The sequence below is a fragment of the Pterocles gutturalis genome, unplaced genomic scaffold (assembly GCF_000699245.1).
Source record: "Pterocles gutturalis isolate BGI_N339 unplaced genomic scaffold, ASM69924v1 scaffold7145, whole genome shotgun sequence".
NCBI classification, from domain to species: domain Eukaryota; kingdom Metazoa; phylum Chordata; class Aves; order Pterocliformes; family Pteroclidae; genus Pterocles; species Pterocles gutturalis.
Genome location: NW_010138183.1, coordinates 7,915 through 27,743, shown reverse-complemented (window position 1 = coordinate 27,743; position 19,829 = coordinate 7,915). Strand labels below are relative to the sequence as shown.

At 37.4% G+C, this 19,829-nt stretch overlaps 1 protein-coding gene across 1 annotated transcript in view; it reads right to left on the bottom strand.

Annotated features, from left to right (window-relative positions):
- The window catches only part of CDK5RAP2 (CDK5 regulatory subunit associated protein 2), a gene marked incomplete at its 5' end in the record, with an annotated part of 64,024 nt that overhangs the window by 37,963 nt on the left and 6,232 nt on the right, over positions 1–19,829 (bottom strand). Inside the window, 6 exons of the mRNA XM_010082893.1 lie at positions 3,066–3,194; positions 4,638–4,753; positions 6,432–6,562; positions 9,546–9,643; positions 14,834–15,007; positions 15,800–15,970. Coding sequence (XP_010081195.1) covers positions 3,066–3,194; positions 4,638–4,753; positions 6,432–6,562; positions 9,546–9,643; positions 14,834–15,007; positions 15,800–15,970 — 819 coding nt within the window. The remainder of the gene's footprint in view (positions 1–3,065; positions 3,195–4,637; positions 4,754–6,431; positions 6,563–9,545; positions 9,644–14,833; positions 15,008–15,799; positions 15,971–19,829) is intronic.

Sequence of the window (19,829 nt, the reverse complement as noted above, 5' to 3'; positions counted from 1 at the left end):
AGAAACCTGCTTCCTCAGTAGCACATGTTGGAAAGTCTTGGCTCACAGCTTGTCACTCCAATTGCAGACAAACAGGATTCTGCAGGGAGCATTATTTTTTGCTTCCCAAGAGCCCTGGGAACGGAATGTATGTGTGGGTTTTGATTTTTTTAATTGAGCATGCATAGAATGTATGTATATATATTTGAAATAAATGAAAAAAGCCTTTTATCCTCCAATCCCTAGCAGAAGAACCAACTCCAATGGTTTTAAATGTGAATTTTAAAAGGCAGAAACCAGATGGTACAGTATATTAATACATTTGCCTTTTACTATTAGTAATATATATTGAAAACTAACTTCCGAGTCATGTTTGAATTAATTTGGGATTTTCACTCAGGCTTGGTCTTCTACAACAACACAAAGTAAAGACAATCTGAAAACTGGAGGAAGACGCAGACAGGTTGTGATATATAGCATTATAAAAAAATATATTTTTTTTTGGTAATCGTGGGATGCCAGAAATCCAATGTCAGCTATTACAAAAAAAACTGTTAAGGTTTAATCTTCCATGTGTAGATTCAAACCCTGCATTTGTGTATTAAAATTAAACTTATTTGCACATATAACTTAGTCACCCAAAGAAACTCCCTTTTATGACTCAACATTTTCTAGTATTTGCTTTTCTCAGGCCAATATTTGGCTTAATAAGTGATGCTTCTTCGAATTAAACTCTTACAGAAGCCCAACAGATTATGGCACACTATTACCACAAATGACTGGAGTCTGAGCCCAGTCTTATGGTTCTATATCTGAGAGCCTGAAAATAAACTTTCTGTGCTCCAAGGAATACTACCTAATGTTCAACAAAACATTAAAAGAAAATAAGTGTCTTAAGGCCAGAAAAGAAGTCTACAAAGAACCAGCTGCCTGTTTAAAGTATTTCCTTGGAGACTGAAAACCTTGAGAATGTTTCCTAAATGAACCACTGACATGCTTGGTTTGCAAAGATCCCCGGAGCCCTGAAGGCTGAAATCACGAAGGCTGCTTCTCTCAGAGAAAGCAGATGTTCAGAGGACAGTACAAAAACAACCTTATTCTCTCCTCCTTCTCCCTCCCTTCCGAACATGATGCCAAGAAACAGAGTACTGGGGGCTGTCAGACCTTTGGGAGCCACCCTGCAGAACCACCGACACGCAGATTCGTCTCATTTGTGCTCTGGCTTTGTGAAAGGGAAGAAAGATGGGTTCATTTTAAGAACCTTACAAGGATACATCTTCCTGTGTCTGTCCAAATTCCTCCTATAGCACATATGTTAGTGTCATCTCAGCAATACCCACCAACAAATTCTAGCCCAAAATACATACAAAAAAATAGAATGTAGGGTTTTTTGACAACGGTTATTAATATGCAAAACACACTGTTGTCACAATCCGTAACCCAAAACCCAGGCAGCCATTTATTGCCAAGACTGATAAAACGGTACCTTTTAAACAAAATGCTTTTAATTACAGATCCCTTGACTTCTGAGCTCCATAGCACTCCTATGATTCTGGCACAAGTTAAAATACCACATTGTACTTTCCCACTTCCTTTATCAGAATTTTGAGGTTTATTAATATTTTAAAAGCTTCACTCTTTCTCATTCTATATCTGATTTCACATGGACTGCTTGTTAAGTATATGTTAAGCCCTATATGTTCTTTTCAAGCTGAGACAAATGCAGGAGCACACAGTATCTTGCCATGATAATCTCAGCACAGGACACGAATTCCTTTGGTATTAACTACGGCATCAGTGGGGGTGCAGCACCCTCTGCAGGGTGACGAGGCAAATTGTAATAATATTAACGTATAGAAAGTGCACGCGCTCTGAAACAGATTGCCCACAAGCTTTTCATGCAAACCTGTTACATTTACATGTAAATTCATTATTTTAATAAAAGCCATGGCACCCTTAAAGGTCGTTCTATAATTTAAAATGTATTTCAATTAAAGGTAATATGAGTATGTCTTCAAATGAAAAAGCAAGAATGTTGAGTGACTTCTGATGATTCCTCCCAGTGCATCTGCAGCACATACAGTAAAGACTCGACCCTTTTCCCAGAGTGCTGCAGAAAAACCATCAATACCACAGTCCCAGTTCTAGAATTAGGCAATCCCTACACATAACTGATTCAAACTCCTCCTAATTTTTTGTTCTTTTGAGTTTACTTCAGATTTAGAAATTCAAGACAGAAAATACTAGCACCATCATTATTCCTTTTATATTTTTACCTTCCTATTCAATATGTGGTGCACGAGAACAATGAACTGAAAGCAAAAATCACACCAGAGTATAAAGAAAAGTACTTCCAGCCACATTTCGAGTAATATTTTATAACAAGCTAGAAGGTTCACTAGAATCTGCCAGAGCCTCCTGAACATCCTTCATCATTCACATGTAATAAGACACATGGGGACCCAGCACCCAAAATGCTTCTCAGTGGAATTATTTTGCCAAGACCTCCTCTTCCCCATAGCTAAAAACAGTCTTATCTTTGGGCAAAAGAATGAAACACCCAGCAGTGATTACTTCCTTGCACCCCTCAGCAATCTACCGCAATGCTGGCCACTTCTTCATATACTTCATATATATTCTCCATGAAGGAACAACCATACATTTCAGTGACCCAAAGTGCTATTATTTATTTCCTGGCCATGGTGAAGCCTAGTTGTTTTGTAGATGCAAAAGAGATATGAACTAAGCTCTTACAGAACTAGACACATATTGCTTTCTTTGTAAAATGAACTATTTCCTCCTCTTTCAATTGGCAAAACAATTCTATCACAGACCCAGTTAGTGTTTTAATGTGTAAGTTGATTCCTTAAAATCAACTTGACACATCACTGAACACTTGCATTGAGCTGACTCTCTGTTGTGCTAAGATCTTAAAGTTGTTTACATCATTAATTTAATAAGTTATCATAAGGAATTAGCAACCTAAGCCCTGAGGGATTTCCAATCACTCTGCATTGATGCAAGTGATTCCACAAGGTATCTCAGATGGGAGAGTCAGATTCACTACTTCAACACAGAAAACCTACCTCGCTGTGGTTCAATATTTTCAGTGCTTCCTTCCCTTGAGAATCTGTTGCGCAAAGTCCAAGCTGTTTTTTCTTAAGTTCTTGATTAATTGACTGCAGATCCTTAACCATCAAGAGAAGATCAGTAACCTAAATAACCAAAGGAAGAACAAGCAAAGCTGCTAACATCCAGACTAGTATGGAAACAAACGATGACATAAATCTCCAGCTACATCTAAACTGCAGCTGGAAAGCCTGGGCTTCTGTACCTGTTCGTAGGCAATCTCCCCATGTATGAAAACATGATTGCACATTTGTGAGGTAGTGTTCAAGAAATCTTAACTCGTAAGAGTGTAATTTCCAGCCATGTTATTAAGCTGATATATCACGTTTCACAACTCAGTAGCAAGGAGAAACCTGAGGGCACCTCCAACCAACTGGCTGATTTGAGAGGAAACATTTTAATGCAAGGGAAACTGGCCTTACAGGGAAATAGCAGCATTCAGAAACAACCTGTTCCTCTGTCTCCACTATCACGCTGTGGAGTTTCACAGATACAAAATCTGCATGGACAATCACATTCAAAACTTTTGAACAGACATTACTGTCACTGACTCATGCAGTATATCAAGAAGGCAATGCTTGCAGAAGAAAGTTATACCCTTTTATTAGATCAATTAATATATTTGGAAAAAACAGATCAGCGTTCAGGAGTACAAACCCTTTTTCAAGTAAGAAACGGTTCATAAATGTCTCTTGCTAATGAGTGTCCCTGAACCTACTGAAGGGAGTATGTTCAGAGATAAAAGTGGTATAACCCCAGAATGGGACTGGGACACAATCTGGGGCTTTTTTTAATCGACACCTGTTCAGTGTAAGGCAAACTTCTTTCCTTCAGATTACCCACCTCCAGATTTTGAACACCTGCCTACAATTCAGCTGGCTATGAGAATATAAAACCTCACTTATGTTCACTCCTAAACGACCATATCATAAATTGGTGCATGGATCAGAGTCAGAAGAACAAGTTTCTGAACTCCAATCCAGATTGATTGTATGACAATGCTCTGCAGATTTAATCTTTGTGAATTTCAGTTCTCCTTAGGTAGAATGGAGATAACATTAACCTACCTCAGGGTTATTTTATAACATTCAGTATTTATCAAAAGATTTGCAAATCCTGGGATGGAGTATGCTGTAAGAAGTATATAGACACCACTCACCACTACTAACTTCATGATGAATAAAGGTGCATGAAATACGTGTTGTAGGATATTCAATGCAAAAACTTTTCTTTGGAGTTGGGATACTTCATGATGACTAAAATACTGTACTAAGTCTTAAACTTGAATCCAGGTGTCTAACTATCACAAAACCTTCGCAACTGTCCTTCAGCTGACTCTGAAGCTCAAGTGGTGTAACAAAGACTAAATAGTTCGTAAAAGGTGGATCACAAACCACCGAGATGAGAACTTCAAATCTTTTCAGAACTACCCGACTCTACCTCAATAAACCTTTTTGTGAGAGATGCACAAACTATAAACAAAGCAGAATTAATCAATTACAGTAAATAATAATTAAAAAAATCAATACCTTTCTCTTAAGTTCTTCAAGAGACAGACGGTCTACCTGTAGGCTTAAATGATCTCGCTCTCCTAAACAGATACTCATATAAGATGTCTGATCTCCACAGAAAGAGACTGTTTCATCTGTCAAAATAAGCAAGGACAGGAATTATTTCAGAAACTCTGTTTGCAGGAAAACACAGCATAAAATGCAAAGACAGGACTTTTTGAATAAGAACCTAGTAGGAAGCCTGTGGGAGGCCAGTTAAAATCTTTCATGCCCCAAAATAAGCTTTCTGTTTAATTGAACAAATTTTGTCCTCACATTTCTTTGTGCTTCTGACACGTAGACATTCTGTATTTGCTGTGGTTATCAGCATGAGTTGTGAAGGTAATTCTGAATTATAATTTGCATATTTAGCATTACAATTAGAAACAATTTTTAAGAAGGATAAGTAAGGCATGAAGAGTTATTCTGTTTTAACTATTATTTTTACAAACATGAACTCAAGGTCTTATTTAGCATTACAATTAGAAACAATTTTTAGGAAGGATAAGTAAGGTATGAATAGTTATTCTGTTTTAACTATTATTTTTACGAACATGAACTCAAGGTCTCAAGGTGAAAAGCCAGGTTAAACAAAGTTATTGAATTTATTTTGCTTTTTGGGTCAAAGGATTGCATACATTGAATTGAAAATAGCTACTTATTCGTTTCCTCTATGACTGCAGGAATGATTTGTTACGTTTCAATAAACACCTGTTCATTTACAATATAGATGACAGTTAATTCTATAAATGTATCTCATTAGACAGGTAGAAAGCATATCTAAACTAGGACAAAGAAGAGACAACCAGATCCTACTCCCAGCTCTGACATCGATCCCATGGCTGCAGCAAGGACTCGAAGCAGCAAGGACTCGAAGCTTCACAAATGATTCCTAATTTTCATTCCTAGCAGCCCCACCCTCAACACAACTCTTCTTGAGAACCCAGGAGTATCCACAAAACCCTGTGGCTGACCTTGGTTGTTCATCATCTCTGTGCTTTTGAGTTCAGAAACTCTGAAATGGCAGAAGCTTACCTTTTGTCACTTATCATAGCTGTCAAGGGAGTGATGCTAAAATTGAAAATCTATGTTTAAAGGGGTAAGTGAACAGGCTTTATTGCTATTTATATATCCCCTATGGAATAAGACACATACATCTGTACATATGCAGTAAACTATATTTAACAACGTTCACTTACATTATTCTTTTCTATATCTAAGTATAAACTAAAACCACATCCAAAGTAGCACCATAAAAAAGCTAGAAGAAAAGTTGTATTTAAAAGCTCTAATATTTCTGAACTACACAATAACAAAACCTCTAGTGATTTTTTCTGTCTCTGGAAATACTTCTTCTGTTAGGAGGACGCTGGCCATTTCCTGAGACACAAGCTCTTTACCAAAGCACTGTGAAATAATTACATTCCATGGTCAGAAAGTGATCTCTGACTTCTGCAGAATACAGTAAATTCTATGGATGCAAAATTGTAGGCAGCTTGAAATGATCACTGCAGGAGAATTACCATAGAATTACTAACATTGACTGCATGGAAAGAGAAAAGCTGTTCCTCTGGATACGCCCTGATTGCTCAAAGACATTCTGTTACAAATCCTCCAAATAATTTTCAGCACAGAAAGCTGAAAATAAGTTTTTCACACCTTTTTCTACTCTCAAACGTTTCTTCTCCAGCCCAGCAAACTGACTGTAATAAAACCAATTTTCTTTTGTGCAAGAAGATCAAGAAAAGGGATAAGCTGCACATGGATACAGACCTTGCCGGCTTCTCATGTCCTTAATCTGATCTTCTAAGACCTTCTGTAGATTCCGATTAGCTAAAACATCTTCTTCTAGTTGTTTTCGCAACATGAAAATGTTGTTTAGTTCCGTTTGCAAGCTATTTATACTGAAAAAAAAATAATATCTTCAAGATTCAATTCAAAACACTTTGTTGTGCACCTCAGCATCTTTTCTACATCCAGGCTTCAACAAAGACCCCATTTCACACCAGACATCGCTGTTTTTCATCACATCATTTTGATGCATTAAAATAAACAAATCCCTACATAGAAAGATAAGACTAAATCTTTACATATATGTCTTTTTCATGCTGTTTTGAGCTGTGCTGCTCCTAAGTCAGCTTAAGCATGACAGATATATCCTACCAGCCAACTCCTGTGTAATTCTTCTTAAGGAAAATCAAAATTGCTAACTTCTGAAAAGTATGCTAGAAAAATATCATCATCACATAATACTGATGGCTCTGTGTATTCCATTATATGGTGACCATGGAAACTTTGTTCCTTTGCTACAGAAGTATACTATATAATCTAATGCTCCACTTAAGAAAAAAAGAAAAAAAACCCCCACATTTCATTGAAAACATGACCCAGACACAACTATTTTATTTCTTCACTTATCCGACAGTCTGTAAAAAGACCTTTTAAGGTCTAAATTGGCTCAATTATCTCAATGGGGTGTAAATGCCAAAACTTATAAATTACAATTTGTCAACATGACTTAATTCTTTAAGCAGCTTTCTGCCAAGGTGGCCACTGAAGCTCTTACTTTAGCATCAGTCACTGTCCCTCAGGCCTCACGGTGTCAGCGCCTCTAGCTGTCCCTCGCTAGACCTTCCCCATACCTTCAACAACATCAGCAAGACAGTTCTGATCAGACCGGAAAAAGACTTAAGAATACTAAAAACTGAAATTGTAATAAAATTAAATAAACTGGATTTAATAACAAATAAATAAGGAGTTACTGAAATCATTGTATTATTTATTGTCACACTTACTTCACTCAGAATGTCAGTGTTTTAAGATCAACTAAACTGCTGTAGAATTTACAATCCACTGCACTAAATGCCAGAGAATTCAAGAATCTTTAAAAAAAAATTTAAATCCATCTTACAGGGGGCTATACAGGAACACACAGCACATCATACTTGCATTAGAATAACAGCATATTGTAGAAATGCATTAATTAAGAGACAGCATGTATGAAAAGACTCTGTCTTCTGACAAGCGTGCTGTTGTCAGTGTTTCCTGCACGAGAAACTGTCGCTTTAACCAATTCTCCCTCGCTCAAGAATATCTTTGAAGAAAGAGCTCTGAAATGCTCAGCAAGAAATTAAGAATAAAAACATACCAACACATTACTAGAAGCTAAGTAAGCACATTTTCTCCTTTTCATGAGCTAAAAGTTTTATAAGAAAAAGCACTGATTCCCCGCTTGGAGAGACAAGAAATGTCTTGGTCCTGACATCCGGTAGCTTATTTTGAAAAATAACCATCTAGGTTGCTTAAAATAAATAACGCCTAAAAGAAGATATGTCAGCAAGAAAACAGATGTTTGCCTAAAATCCATGTCACTGCTGATGGCAGTTGCACAAATGAGGAAGCTGAATTTATCTGCAGGGCTTGTTTATCAGCTCCCCAGAACTTTGAGGGTTCAAGTCTTCCTTGATGAGATTTACAGCGTGTCTCAGACCAAAAAACTACAAGGGGGAGAAATGAGAAGACTTGCCTTCAACTTCCAGCCCTATTGTTGAATCATTGCACATCCTCTGTGCATCCGATAACTCCAGATCAAGATAACGAAACTAATGATCCTGCTCCTGATTCTACAGAAGTTAATTGGAAAACTCCTATTACCCTCATGATTATAACTACAGTTATAATTTTCCTCATTTGAAAGATATTCTTAGAAAAACTAGTATCGGAGCTATGTAACTTCGTTGTCATCACTACACAGAGCACTGACAATCGCCTTACCTGCAGAACGTGTTCCAGTGGCAGGTCACACCCTCCACAGGAAATACTGAAACAAACTGGCCTCTTCCTTTAGTGATTGTTCAACAGAAAAGTCACAACAGCTATTGCTCTTTCCCCAGAGACAAGAAATAATCTCCATAATCTGATTTCTATCACTATTTCTAATGAAAAATCTAATATTTAAAAGAGCTTCTGAGCCGTGGCCAAGCACAAGCTGGCATCACTATTAATGCCCTTAATTCAAATACCAGATCTCATCTACTTTAGTGGAACTCACTTTATGGCTTCCAAACTATAGTGGTCTATAAACCAGTTGCAAAATGCAAACACACATTCCCCCAAAGTTGGCAGGTATAAGCCACTGCCTTCAGAAAGGCAGAGTCAAGAACTAGCACCCAAATGCTGCCCATACCTAGTTAACATATCTGCAATTATAACAGTAATTTTTTTATAAAACTTTTAAATTTATTTCACTAAAGAATAAGAGTTTTCTTTATTTTATCATAACATCTTATTTTCAACTGCCAAGCAATAATAGGATACAAAGTAGGCCAGAGATTTATTTCTAAAATGTTGTGTTCTTTGATTTTAAAAGGTTAAAATACACTTGCTCTTGCCATACTTCTGAATACTTTACATTGAAAGCATATGATACAAATGTCAATGGTTCTGTTTTGTTCAGCCTTCTCCAAAATCTTACTGGCTTATATTCTCACCAAAATTCTCACAGTGCCACTTTTAAAATAAGCATTATCTGTATTTTAGGAGTAAACCATGCCAAATCTTCCAGTCACTGTGATTTGATTCCTCCCCTGTATTCCAACACAGGACATGTAGATCTGAAAATCCAGCTGCTTACTTTGGAAATCTGGCTCATCTGAGATTCTAATCCAAATAGAAATACTTTCAGAAACATTCAAATAATTTAACTAATATTACCCCACTTACAAAAATAGTTATCTTTTAAGGAGACTCCCACAGCTAGTCTATGTCTTAGGAACAATTGGCCAGTACAAAATAATCACCACTCTAGTTAAGCTGCATCTTTTTTCACAACTTCTGACTTTTGCCCTTTGAGTTTAGATTTTCCACCAAAACAGAAAAAGTATTTACCTGTCTGATTCTTTGAAGGTCTTCACTAGTGTAGAATAAATATTTTGTTCCTTTCTTAAAGCAAGGATCAGCTTTTCATATTCAGCTTCTTTATTTTCCTAAATTAAAACAAGAACACACTAAGCTTACAACGTCATTTTGAAGTTTGCATGTCTACAACTATGTGTACACCCGTGTTCTAAAGAAAACGTGAATGAAGTAGAAATCCAAATTTGCTGAACAGGACTGCCCACCTCCAAAGCCTAATATGAATCTGGAACTATTCATGATACTTAAAACCAGCTATTATTACAGGAGGCAAATAGTGGTTTGCTATTGTCCTACCCTGAGTCACATATCTAAACATTGGTTCATCATTTTTATCATAGTTTAAAAAGCTTTCCCCCCCCCCCCCCCTGCCCCTGACATTTTGCTTTTTTAAAACACCCTCCCCCCCCCCCCCAGCATCCTTATTTCCAAAGTTTACAACTTAGTGACCCAGGAACAACCTGGGCAGCAGCTGTTTCAGAGAAGGGAAAGGGAAGCTGAGAAGCCCAACTCCAAGCACACATTTTAGAACATCGTCCCAACAGCCCTCTCCATATTCTGGATAAAACAGGCTTTCTTCAGAAGAGGGGTTTCTGCAAATTCTGTTCCACTTCTGAGCAAAAAAGGACTGTATCGAGCTGACAAAGGATGAACATGTCAGACACACACACGTTGAGTCAGCTTTCTGCACACTCAGCCGGGTCACCGCAAGCTGCTTCTTTACTTGAGCAAAGAAAAGAAAATTGTTTACCTGCAGTCTTGCTCACAGAAGGTATAATATCATCATCATTATTATTATTATTAGAATAAATCCAGACTCTTTTGCTACATTCTCAGTAAGGATCCACTAAGTTCCCAAGACTTTTTCACTCCAAACCAACCACACAGCCACGTTTCCAGCGGGAGGCAAGAAACGCAGCTATTTAAAGGAGTATTTGCTTGCACTTATTACATACAAATATCTCCATCAGCCATCTCAGAAGAGAAAATAACCGGGATATCTACAGCAAATTTAGATGTATTAATGTCAGACACATATATTCTGTCTCTGTTTGAGAAGAATACTAGGCCTTGTTGCTTCTCTCAGTTTTTTTTTTCAGCTGAAAACTGAAAGGAAGAATTTAAAAAGTGCCACAGCTAAGGGGGAATGTTTACGGCTCTAGCACCACAAGACAACTCTGGAGAGCAAAAAATGGAAGGTAATTCTATTTTCTCCATATTACAACCTCAAGATTGGAAACTAAACTCTCAAGAGATACTAAATCATTAGTGAAGAGATCATTAACAAGGAAGAAATCTACACCCAGGAGTTTTAAGCAGCTGTTATTACTCCAATTGCAATTCCTTCCTAAAGAAGGAATTGGAACAAAAATTCAGCTACAGTAGAATCTCGTTAATTCACACTAACGATGCAAAGACTCTGCTAATTTGAAAAAATCAGTATTCTGCAAAGTAAACAGTACAAAAGCAAGGACAACTGTTGTTTACTTTTAATTATTTACACTCATACTTCACAGTATGCTAGCAAATATGTTAAATAATATTTTGCAAGTGTAATCAAGTTTTGATCAAATTACTCCCGTGAAGGTAATCTGCATGTCAGATCTCACTGCAGAAAGAGTCGCTTACACCACCTAACGCTGCGGAGTCTTTGGAGAAGCGACCTTGCCTTTGTGCACTTGCATCACGTTCATCTACCATCCTTCCTAATGGTACCTGTGTTCTAACAAACGTTTCCAGGTTCCAGTGCAATTCATACATTAAATACCATTCTGTATATGAAGTGCAAAATACTGAGCTTCCGATCCAGTTTATTATCTAGACGAGCAGAGGAGGAGCCCACAGCAAAGGCTTCTGCTGACTGAGTACCGAGAAACACAAAGGCCAGCAGATGGAGGTGGGTGATCCAGAGTCAATTAATAAAAAAACTCACCAAAAAAAAAAAAATGTTAAAAGGTACATCTTACAGCCTGAATTAAGGAGTCTTATCAATGTATTGGAATCTCAGCCCTCCAAGAACAGTCACTAAACATAAAACACACAGATTGCAATTTAACTTGGAAAAAGGTTGATCAGAATGACACTGATCAGTGCCATAGAAAGCAACGGGAAGGAATAAATCTTTTGACTTAATTTAGTCAGTTAACAGACTGTTAAAAGTTCTAGTGAACTCTTCCATATGTCTCATACAAGCCTTGCAATTATTACTGAAGACACTACAGAACTATACCCTAATTAAAAGCTCTTTCCAAAGCACTGGCAAAGCAATGTCACTCTGAAGAGTTTACGGTACAGAAATTAGATAACGGTTGTCACCGGTTGTTCAGGGTTTATCGCTGCGGCGTTAACTAAGCAGCGTTACACACAGAACCATCCTCCGGCTCCCTAGGCTTCTTTTAGAATTCACATATTAATTTAGTTCTACATTTGCACCAAAATCTCAGTAAGCTTACGAAATCTTCCCAACTCTTTTTTTTTTTTTTTCTGCATAATGGGAGACATGAGCTGTTTCTTAATTCCAAATGCCACAGACCATACACAAATGATTATGAACTCTAAATTCAATAGCTGGGTAGAGGTTAGCAAAACCATGAAGAAGTGCTCCTGATTTTTCAGAATCTTTCATGAATAATAAGGATAAGAAGACACAGCATAAACAACTCTTTTTTTTTTTTTTTTTTGGTACATTATTACTGTCATTTCTAAATAAAGCGTAGGAGTGAACTATTCCAATCAACTCCCCAATGGTACACAAAACATAAGGCAGCTCTGTAACTTAAATAGACCATAATGCTGTGGGAGTTAATGAAACATTAAACCTCTTGACACATGGTGTGAGGGAAAATGTGTTAGAGGAGATAGCTGCAAGACATCCAGGACCATATTGCAGTGAAAGATTTATATTCCCATGAAAGGAAGCAATCTAATACATTAAAGTCTATATTTAAGTCTGAAATACTATTGCTAAGCAGAAGTGGTGGAAAACATAACTTATTTTCATTAAAGGTTTCTCAAATTGTAAGCAATGAAAGTAAAAGGTTTATACCTCCACGATAAATAACTTACTGGCAAAGTCACAATATCCAGCTGCCTCACTGAATACTCTCTTGCTTACAACAATCACCAGGACCATTTCAAAATCTCTGAAGGTTAGAGGATGAATGATTGAGAGAAGCCATAACCTACACCTCATCCCTGATCCATCCATCCATCCATCCATCCGCACCAGAATCTGGTAATTTCTCTAACATTGCAGTAATCTTTATGTACGGTCTACCATAAATGAAGCAATCACTAACAATTTTATTAGGGAGTATTAACTCCCTAGATACAGGAGCAATTATAAGCAAAGTCAAACAATGTGCTGATGGTACAGGAATGAGAAAGTGCCTTGTGTCTGCACAAACATCCCACTTGCCTTGCAGTGTACCAGCTAGCTACATTTCCTGCTTCAAGATGTATATAAGCTCCCCTTCCCAAAAACAGACATCCTGGAAAGGCTACGTTACAGCAAATCCAAGAATCTTTTTACACTTCCAGAAATCAATTTAGAATTAAAACTCAGATCACTGTGGCCCTCTAGTGCAGTGTACGCTGTGTGCAAGATGACACGTGCAACACAACAGAACCCAGAAGCACAGCTCAAGGACTGAACTAAGAGCAACTTTTCTCAATTTTGCTGCTTTTCTGAGTACTAAAGTGAGCCACAAAGGTCTAAAAAAAAAAATTTTAGAAATATTTATTTATATATTTACCTAACAAATGTTTCAACAAAAAGAGCTTTGTAACTATAGGAGTATTGGTTGTGAGAGAAGAGCATTGAGCACAAAACCAGCTAAAGTTTTCAAAATTACATGGAGTCCACTGCATTTCTAAATTCCTTGTCTGTAAAATGTATTTCATTCTGAGACTTCATAGACACCAGAGTCAGCAGTTGCATGAGTAACCTAATTATCAGTGCCCTCGCACACTCTCTCTCTAGCCCTTGACAGTGGCTCAAGAATTCAAAGTCTAATTAGAAACTGTCATTTATCTTCCCTGGTCTGGCCAAGGCACCCAACAGAGCTTTGGATGTTGGTCACTTTAAAATTTATCGTTACATTAAAATAAAGTAAAAAGGTATGATGAAAGACAGAAAGTTCTGCATCTCTCAATTCAGTTTCTTCAACTTTAAAGATCAGTGAGGCTAGAAGAGCCCAGTTTCTCCTCTCTCTGGTGGGGAGGATCCAGCTGTGCGTTTGTTGAGTTGGTGCAGCACTGTAAAGTCATCAAAGAGTCCGAGGCAGCCAATGAGCGCAGAGCTCTGGATAATCTGTGTCCAAAAACTTACGATTAATATGCCAAAGTGGGTTCTTACAGGAGATATCTGACACAGAGGTTGAGCTGCGAGGACAATGGGTTGTGATTAGGTATTGTTCACAATCACCAAGTGAACCGGCAATAGAGAATAGAAGGTGATTAGAAGGTGGATTCTGGGTCATTACCATGCACGACTTCGCCTGCCACCCTCCTCTCTCCTGGTTGTACACCTGCATTGGAGTGGGCTGTACAGAGGAAAGTCAGCGTTTGATTTTCATTAATTCTGTATGATTTGCCATCACTCTCAGGTGCCTTTGTGATAGAAGTCACATGCGTGCACTGCAGTTTGTTTTACAGAGGTCAAATTTCTACTCAGCCTTTCACAGACTTTATTTTCTCTGCATGTATATTCATATATACTTCCATACACTCTGCACTGCTACCCTGGCAAACAGCCATGCAGCTCCTTTACCTTGTCAAATAACCCCTGACTCAAAGTGTGCTTGCTTGTTGAATAGTAGTGCCCATAACATATAAAGTGTCTCATCACTAGTGTGTTCAGAACGTGGCATAGGACTCCGTTTCCCTTCCCGTTGGCTCCATTTGTTTCCAACTTCCTTGAGAAAAATCTCATTAATGACTGATATACTATTAAAGAAACAAATTAGCTTCCTCCATCATTAGTACGTACTAGTCTAATTCTTTTTACTTTGCCTGATGCTTTGGAGATGTTAACACACTAGGTTGCAAACAACAGAAAAACAGACAAGAAAAAGCAGCTTATTTGTTCACTAATCTGTACACAATAACAAAAAATACACTGATGGAGTCAGCAAGTGATTCAAAAACTTGTCAACAGTACTTGCTAGGTGGGCCTGCAGCTTTGAAGCCAAAGTCAAAATTCTGTTCAATTTGAAGTCAAAGTATTTATCTGCAAATGATCAGAGTTACGAAAAACTCACCTCTAACTCTCTGACTATCTTGATGATTGACTGTTGAGACTGTGCAGCATATTTTTCCTTTAGTAAGCCCTCATTTTTCAGTTCAAGTTCTTCATTGGCTCTTAGAAGGTTATTGTACTTATTCAGGAGCTCCTGCAATTCTGCATCCTTCTCTTTAACTGTTCCGTCAAGTTTCTAACAAAAGAAAACAATGAAACAGTTTTACAGAAATTACTCTAGTTTTATATTGCGAAGCAGAAAACCAAACAAAGTCCAGGAGAATATCCAAGGATGCTTTGGGATATATTCTTAACTTACCTTGCAAAAGAAGAGTTGAACTTAACATAGTAGAAGCTAAAAAAGACCAAACAGAAACTTTGCCCAGCTATTCAGCCCTTTAAGTATTAAAAATTAAGTTAAGGCATGCACTTTGGTCCCTAGGTATAGAGTAACCCCAACTATTACTCTTTGCATTTGCATTGCTCCCTGAATACCATCAGTACTTTTCAGGGTTATACCTCCAGCTATAAAAAAAAAAAAATCGAGCAGGAGTCCATTAACATTCAGGCAGTTCCCTTCACACACACTTTATTTCGAACGGGCCCAAAAAAAAACAAACAAACAAAAGACTATTTCACCATCTATACCTATTCCTCAGCTTCTGGTTTCTGCACAACAAACTGAAACTCATCGGCACTTCAGAGCTTTTTTAAGTAACTTGCCACAACAGTGAAAATCCTACATAAGTATTAGCAAAGCTTTCTTCCTCCTCTGTCCACACGCTTCATAAAACCCTAACAAGAAATCTTGTTGAATGCCACACACTTTGTAATTATATGTCTGTTCTGCAAATACTGTATTATAGAAAGGGAAGGATTACCATCAGAGCCAACAGTGATTTCAAATACAAATGTGATTTTGTAATAACTCTTCATACAAAAGCAAATGATAACTTTCCATTTTTCATTTTAACTTAAGTCTACCTACCTGAAGCAGTAGATCCTTTTGATTGACATTGTCTGTTAGCCGCTTGATAACTAGTTCTTGGCTCTGCAACTTCTGATTGCTTTCACTCAAAAGAATATTGTAATGATGTTCAACTGCTTTTTCCTTCTCAGTCATTTCACCATGTAATTTCTCTAGTTGATTTCTAAGGTCCTATAAAAAAAATGAAATTGAATATTTAGCAAATCAACTTTAAAAAAAGTTTCAGACTAACAACCCATGTTATCGGCTTAAGTTTCCATTGCTTTAAATTACTCACATTCCTGAATAGTCTGGAGAATGCATTTAAGCCAGTCCTTCTCTAGGCACCAATGAATACAATTAAAGAAAGAAAACTTTCAGATGAGGTGTCAGTATTGTCTTCTAAAAATCTAGGCTGTTATCGCATAAATGCTTTTCATACAGAATGACTGGACTTCAAGGCTGTTGGGAATATCATGCATGTAGATGTTGTCACTGTCAGAACGAACACACATTTCTGAATCAATTTCCTCCCTTGCTAGAAAAAGGGAGAAAATTGGCTATGGGTGATTTGGTTTGTCATTTGCTCTTTTTCTCATCACATCATGGAGATTCTTGCACTACCATTGTATTACTAGTCACTTTTGCCTCAAACAAAAGGTCAGAAACATTAAAACATTTTCTTTTGATAACAGCAAAAACTTCAAATGACCAATCAGGTCTGTCTTATCTACAGATCCTGTAGGAATCCTTGAAAATCCACCATCTGAAAATGTAGCTATCTACGGGGTTTCGAAGTCTGACCAGCTGATAAAGACCTTGGGTTCCAAGCAATAACATCAAACAATTCCTATTCCTTACATTTCGCTACAAACTGGGACAATTGCTAAATTAAGAGAAATAAGTATGAAATTATTAACATGCAATTAACAGTCAGTTCCAAATACAAAGGGATAGGCAAGAGCACACGGCAGTAGAAAAATCCATATCTTCTCTTCCTGCCAACTTCTCTCCCAGCACCACTGTTTGTGTCATTTAAACGTTTTTGCTGATTTGTTGGAAGTTTCAACACTGGCCATTGAAGGAGGCATAGCTTGTACATACACTAGTCTCATTAATAAGCTTTTACTCTGCAAGAAGACCTAGAGCATTCACTCCATGCATTGTGTGGAAAAAGAGAAGGAGAAACTTGTAACAAAGGAGCTGTCGTCCAAAATTAAACAATTAAACTTTCAGAAGACTTTATACTATCTAAACTTCTCTTCAGACCCAAAGAACTAGGTAACACAGCCTACAACTTTAAATAGCTGTTTTCCATTTATTCCCCAAAAGGGCCCATTTGTGAAATATCATAAGCCCTTTAGATAGTTTGCACATATGGTAGTCACCTATAAACTTTACATTTACCTCCACTGGGATTTAAAATTCAATAGTTGTTTCTTATTCTAAGTACAAAGAAATAGTACTAGTGACACTTTAATTGCAATCTCTTTACAAACTGCTTTATGTCCTTTTCTTGACTTAATTACCTCGCTCATGCAGGTTCACATCAAATCCTTAACATCATTTTACTACTTCAGTGGTTTACTTCTGTTTATTTTGCACATTAAATACAAATTGTCCTTTACAATGCTTTTTGGTTTCCTTGCTTAATTTTAGCTTCATTACCAGCATTCAGCTAAGAAATCCCTAATAGCTCCCAAAAAAACTCAAATGTTATTCAGTTTCAAAGAATAATTAAGCTTAGACCTTCAGTTCTGCAAACTAATAAAGACTTTTTTTCAGGACCAAAAGAACTACTTGCTTGACTAAGAAAACTGAAGGACTGTAGAATCAGGTCCAAGTTTTGTCTCTGATATGTTTCTATTTCTTCCTAACAACTAACTATAAATATAAACTGCAGTGTAATGCAGTTCTTTGGGAATTAGTGTAAGGTCTGATAACAGCAAAGTATTTTGGCTTCAAGTTGTGGAGCTCAAGTGGGTCACATTAAGCCTATTCACATCCAACACGTGAACTGGGAGTAAAGGACCAACCGCAGCGTTACGATTTTCACTGCTTTGCACAATTCACTCCTTGGCTTTCTATTTTTGCATTGTTTCTATACTACTACATCACCGAGAGCCTTTAAGTGAATACATTACCTATGTATGTATGTACGTACGCAAATGAATTACATTACATTTAGGCAACTAAACTTCAAAGGAACAGTTTTGACCTGTCCTATACCTTCAAGGGATCAATACTCTGTGACTCCTCTTTATGAAAACCATGAAGAGCTTTAAGAAGGAAAGATGACAGACATGCATAGATAGAAGCAATGCCGCTGCAATAACAGTACTATACCCCCTATTCTCTAATCAGAGTCATTTTGATGTACAACACTTGTCAACTATGCTTCTGCCTTTAAAGCAGCACAAATATTATGGGTAGGTTTATGGAAAGAGGTGGACTGACAAGGCACACAATTGTGGAAAAAGTAAAAAAGCCTGCAAGAGACTTGCAATTTGCCGATACTTTGCCTCTACTATTTCTGCCCACGGAGTTCCCTAAATCTTTCCCAAAACAAGCTAGAGTTGAGACTGAGAATTATCTTCTTTGCATGAGCTAGAATTCTGTAACACACAGAACTATCCATCACTATAGCAGGTTGCTTGAACTCATTGACCACTCAAATTGTCTGGGAGAAAATCTATTGGTTTCTATACATCGAGTTGCAAGGATAATATAGTACCTCCAGTTCTCTGAGCATAAACTTTGCAATTCCCTCCGCCAACCTTTTTTCCCCAAGAGACTCTCCTATGATTAATGATGGGTGAACTAAGAAAAATGAATGTGAAACACTATAATGTAAAAGACGGGAGCAGATGCCTCCCCCTCCTTGTCAGATGGAAAACAGGTTGGTGAATAATTAAGTTGTGAAGCTCCAAAACCTCCCTCTCAGGCTAAACTACAGGTAGGTAAACAATAAATTCTGCCTAATGAGTTATTCTGCATTTCCCCAACCAACTGATCAAATATGAATACCCAGTAAATACAATCTAATTGTCTACATTTAAGCCTGGAGAGAGAATGGATACTTCAAGTGTTTAATCATGTAAATTTGAACAAACTCTTCGATCAAGAAGCACTGAGTCTGTTACAGACACAGTAACACTGTGGACACAAGCAACATTAAGGATGAGTTGATGTTTATTCCTCAGCAGTTGTATGTAAGAATAGATGCCCAAAGTTTCTTGTTTCAAAGAGCCTGAAGTGATGCTGAACTACAGCTTAAGAGCAGCTTCTGGGAAGTACAGAACTGAAACTTTTTGCTCGTAAAGTTGACCTAGTAAAAAGCCAAAGCACCCACCCACCCTGAGACAGGGACATTGGTCAAGAACATCTAAACCCACTGCTCCAGAAGACTCAGAATGCTGGGCACAGGCTTTGATTTGATCAGATCACATGTAGCAGTCAGTGAATTTAGTCTAACCTTCTTCCAGTCCAGGCCAGTAATGCCCAAATCCCCTCCAGGAAAACTAGGTTTACAACAGGGCAGAAGTACTTTTTCTGAATCTCAAAGAGGTTTGGGGGGTTTTTCCTTGTTTTTTGTTTCTGTGATTTTAAGTAGATATATGCAAAAATTGGGATTATCCAAAATACAGTATATGAATAGGCATTGAAAGTTTCCTGTGAGTAAGTGAAGAGCTAAGACAGAAGTTCATTACAGGGCATTTTCTACAGTTTATGCACATTCTTGCTAGTTTTAGTCCAACAAAATAGAAACAGTGACAAATAGGTATCTCAGAGCATAAATAGAATAGAATTTTTAAGGCTGTCTCATAAAAAGTTCCCATCAGATCACTGAAGCGGTTTTCTATTTGTCAAAAAGCAAAATATCACAGCATTTTTTTTTTTCACCTCCACATATCTACTACTTAATGGGCAACATTTCACCAGCAATGTTGCTCTATCCAAATGTACTAGCACCTCCGAAATTGAAGCAGCTGTTCTGCAAGCAGTAGGAAATAGGTTAGGGATATAATTTTTATAAGACTGCTCATCTTTT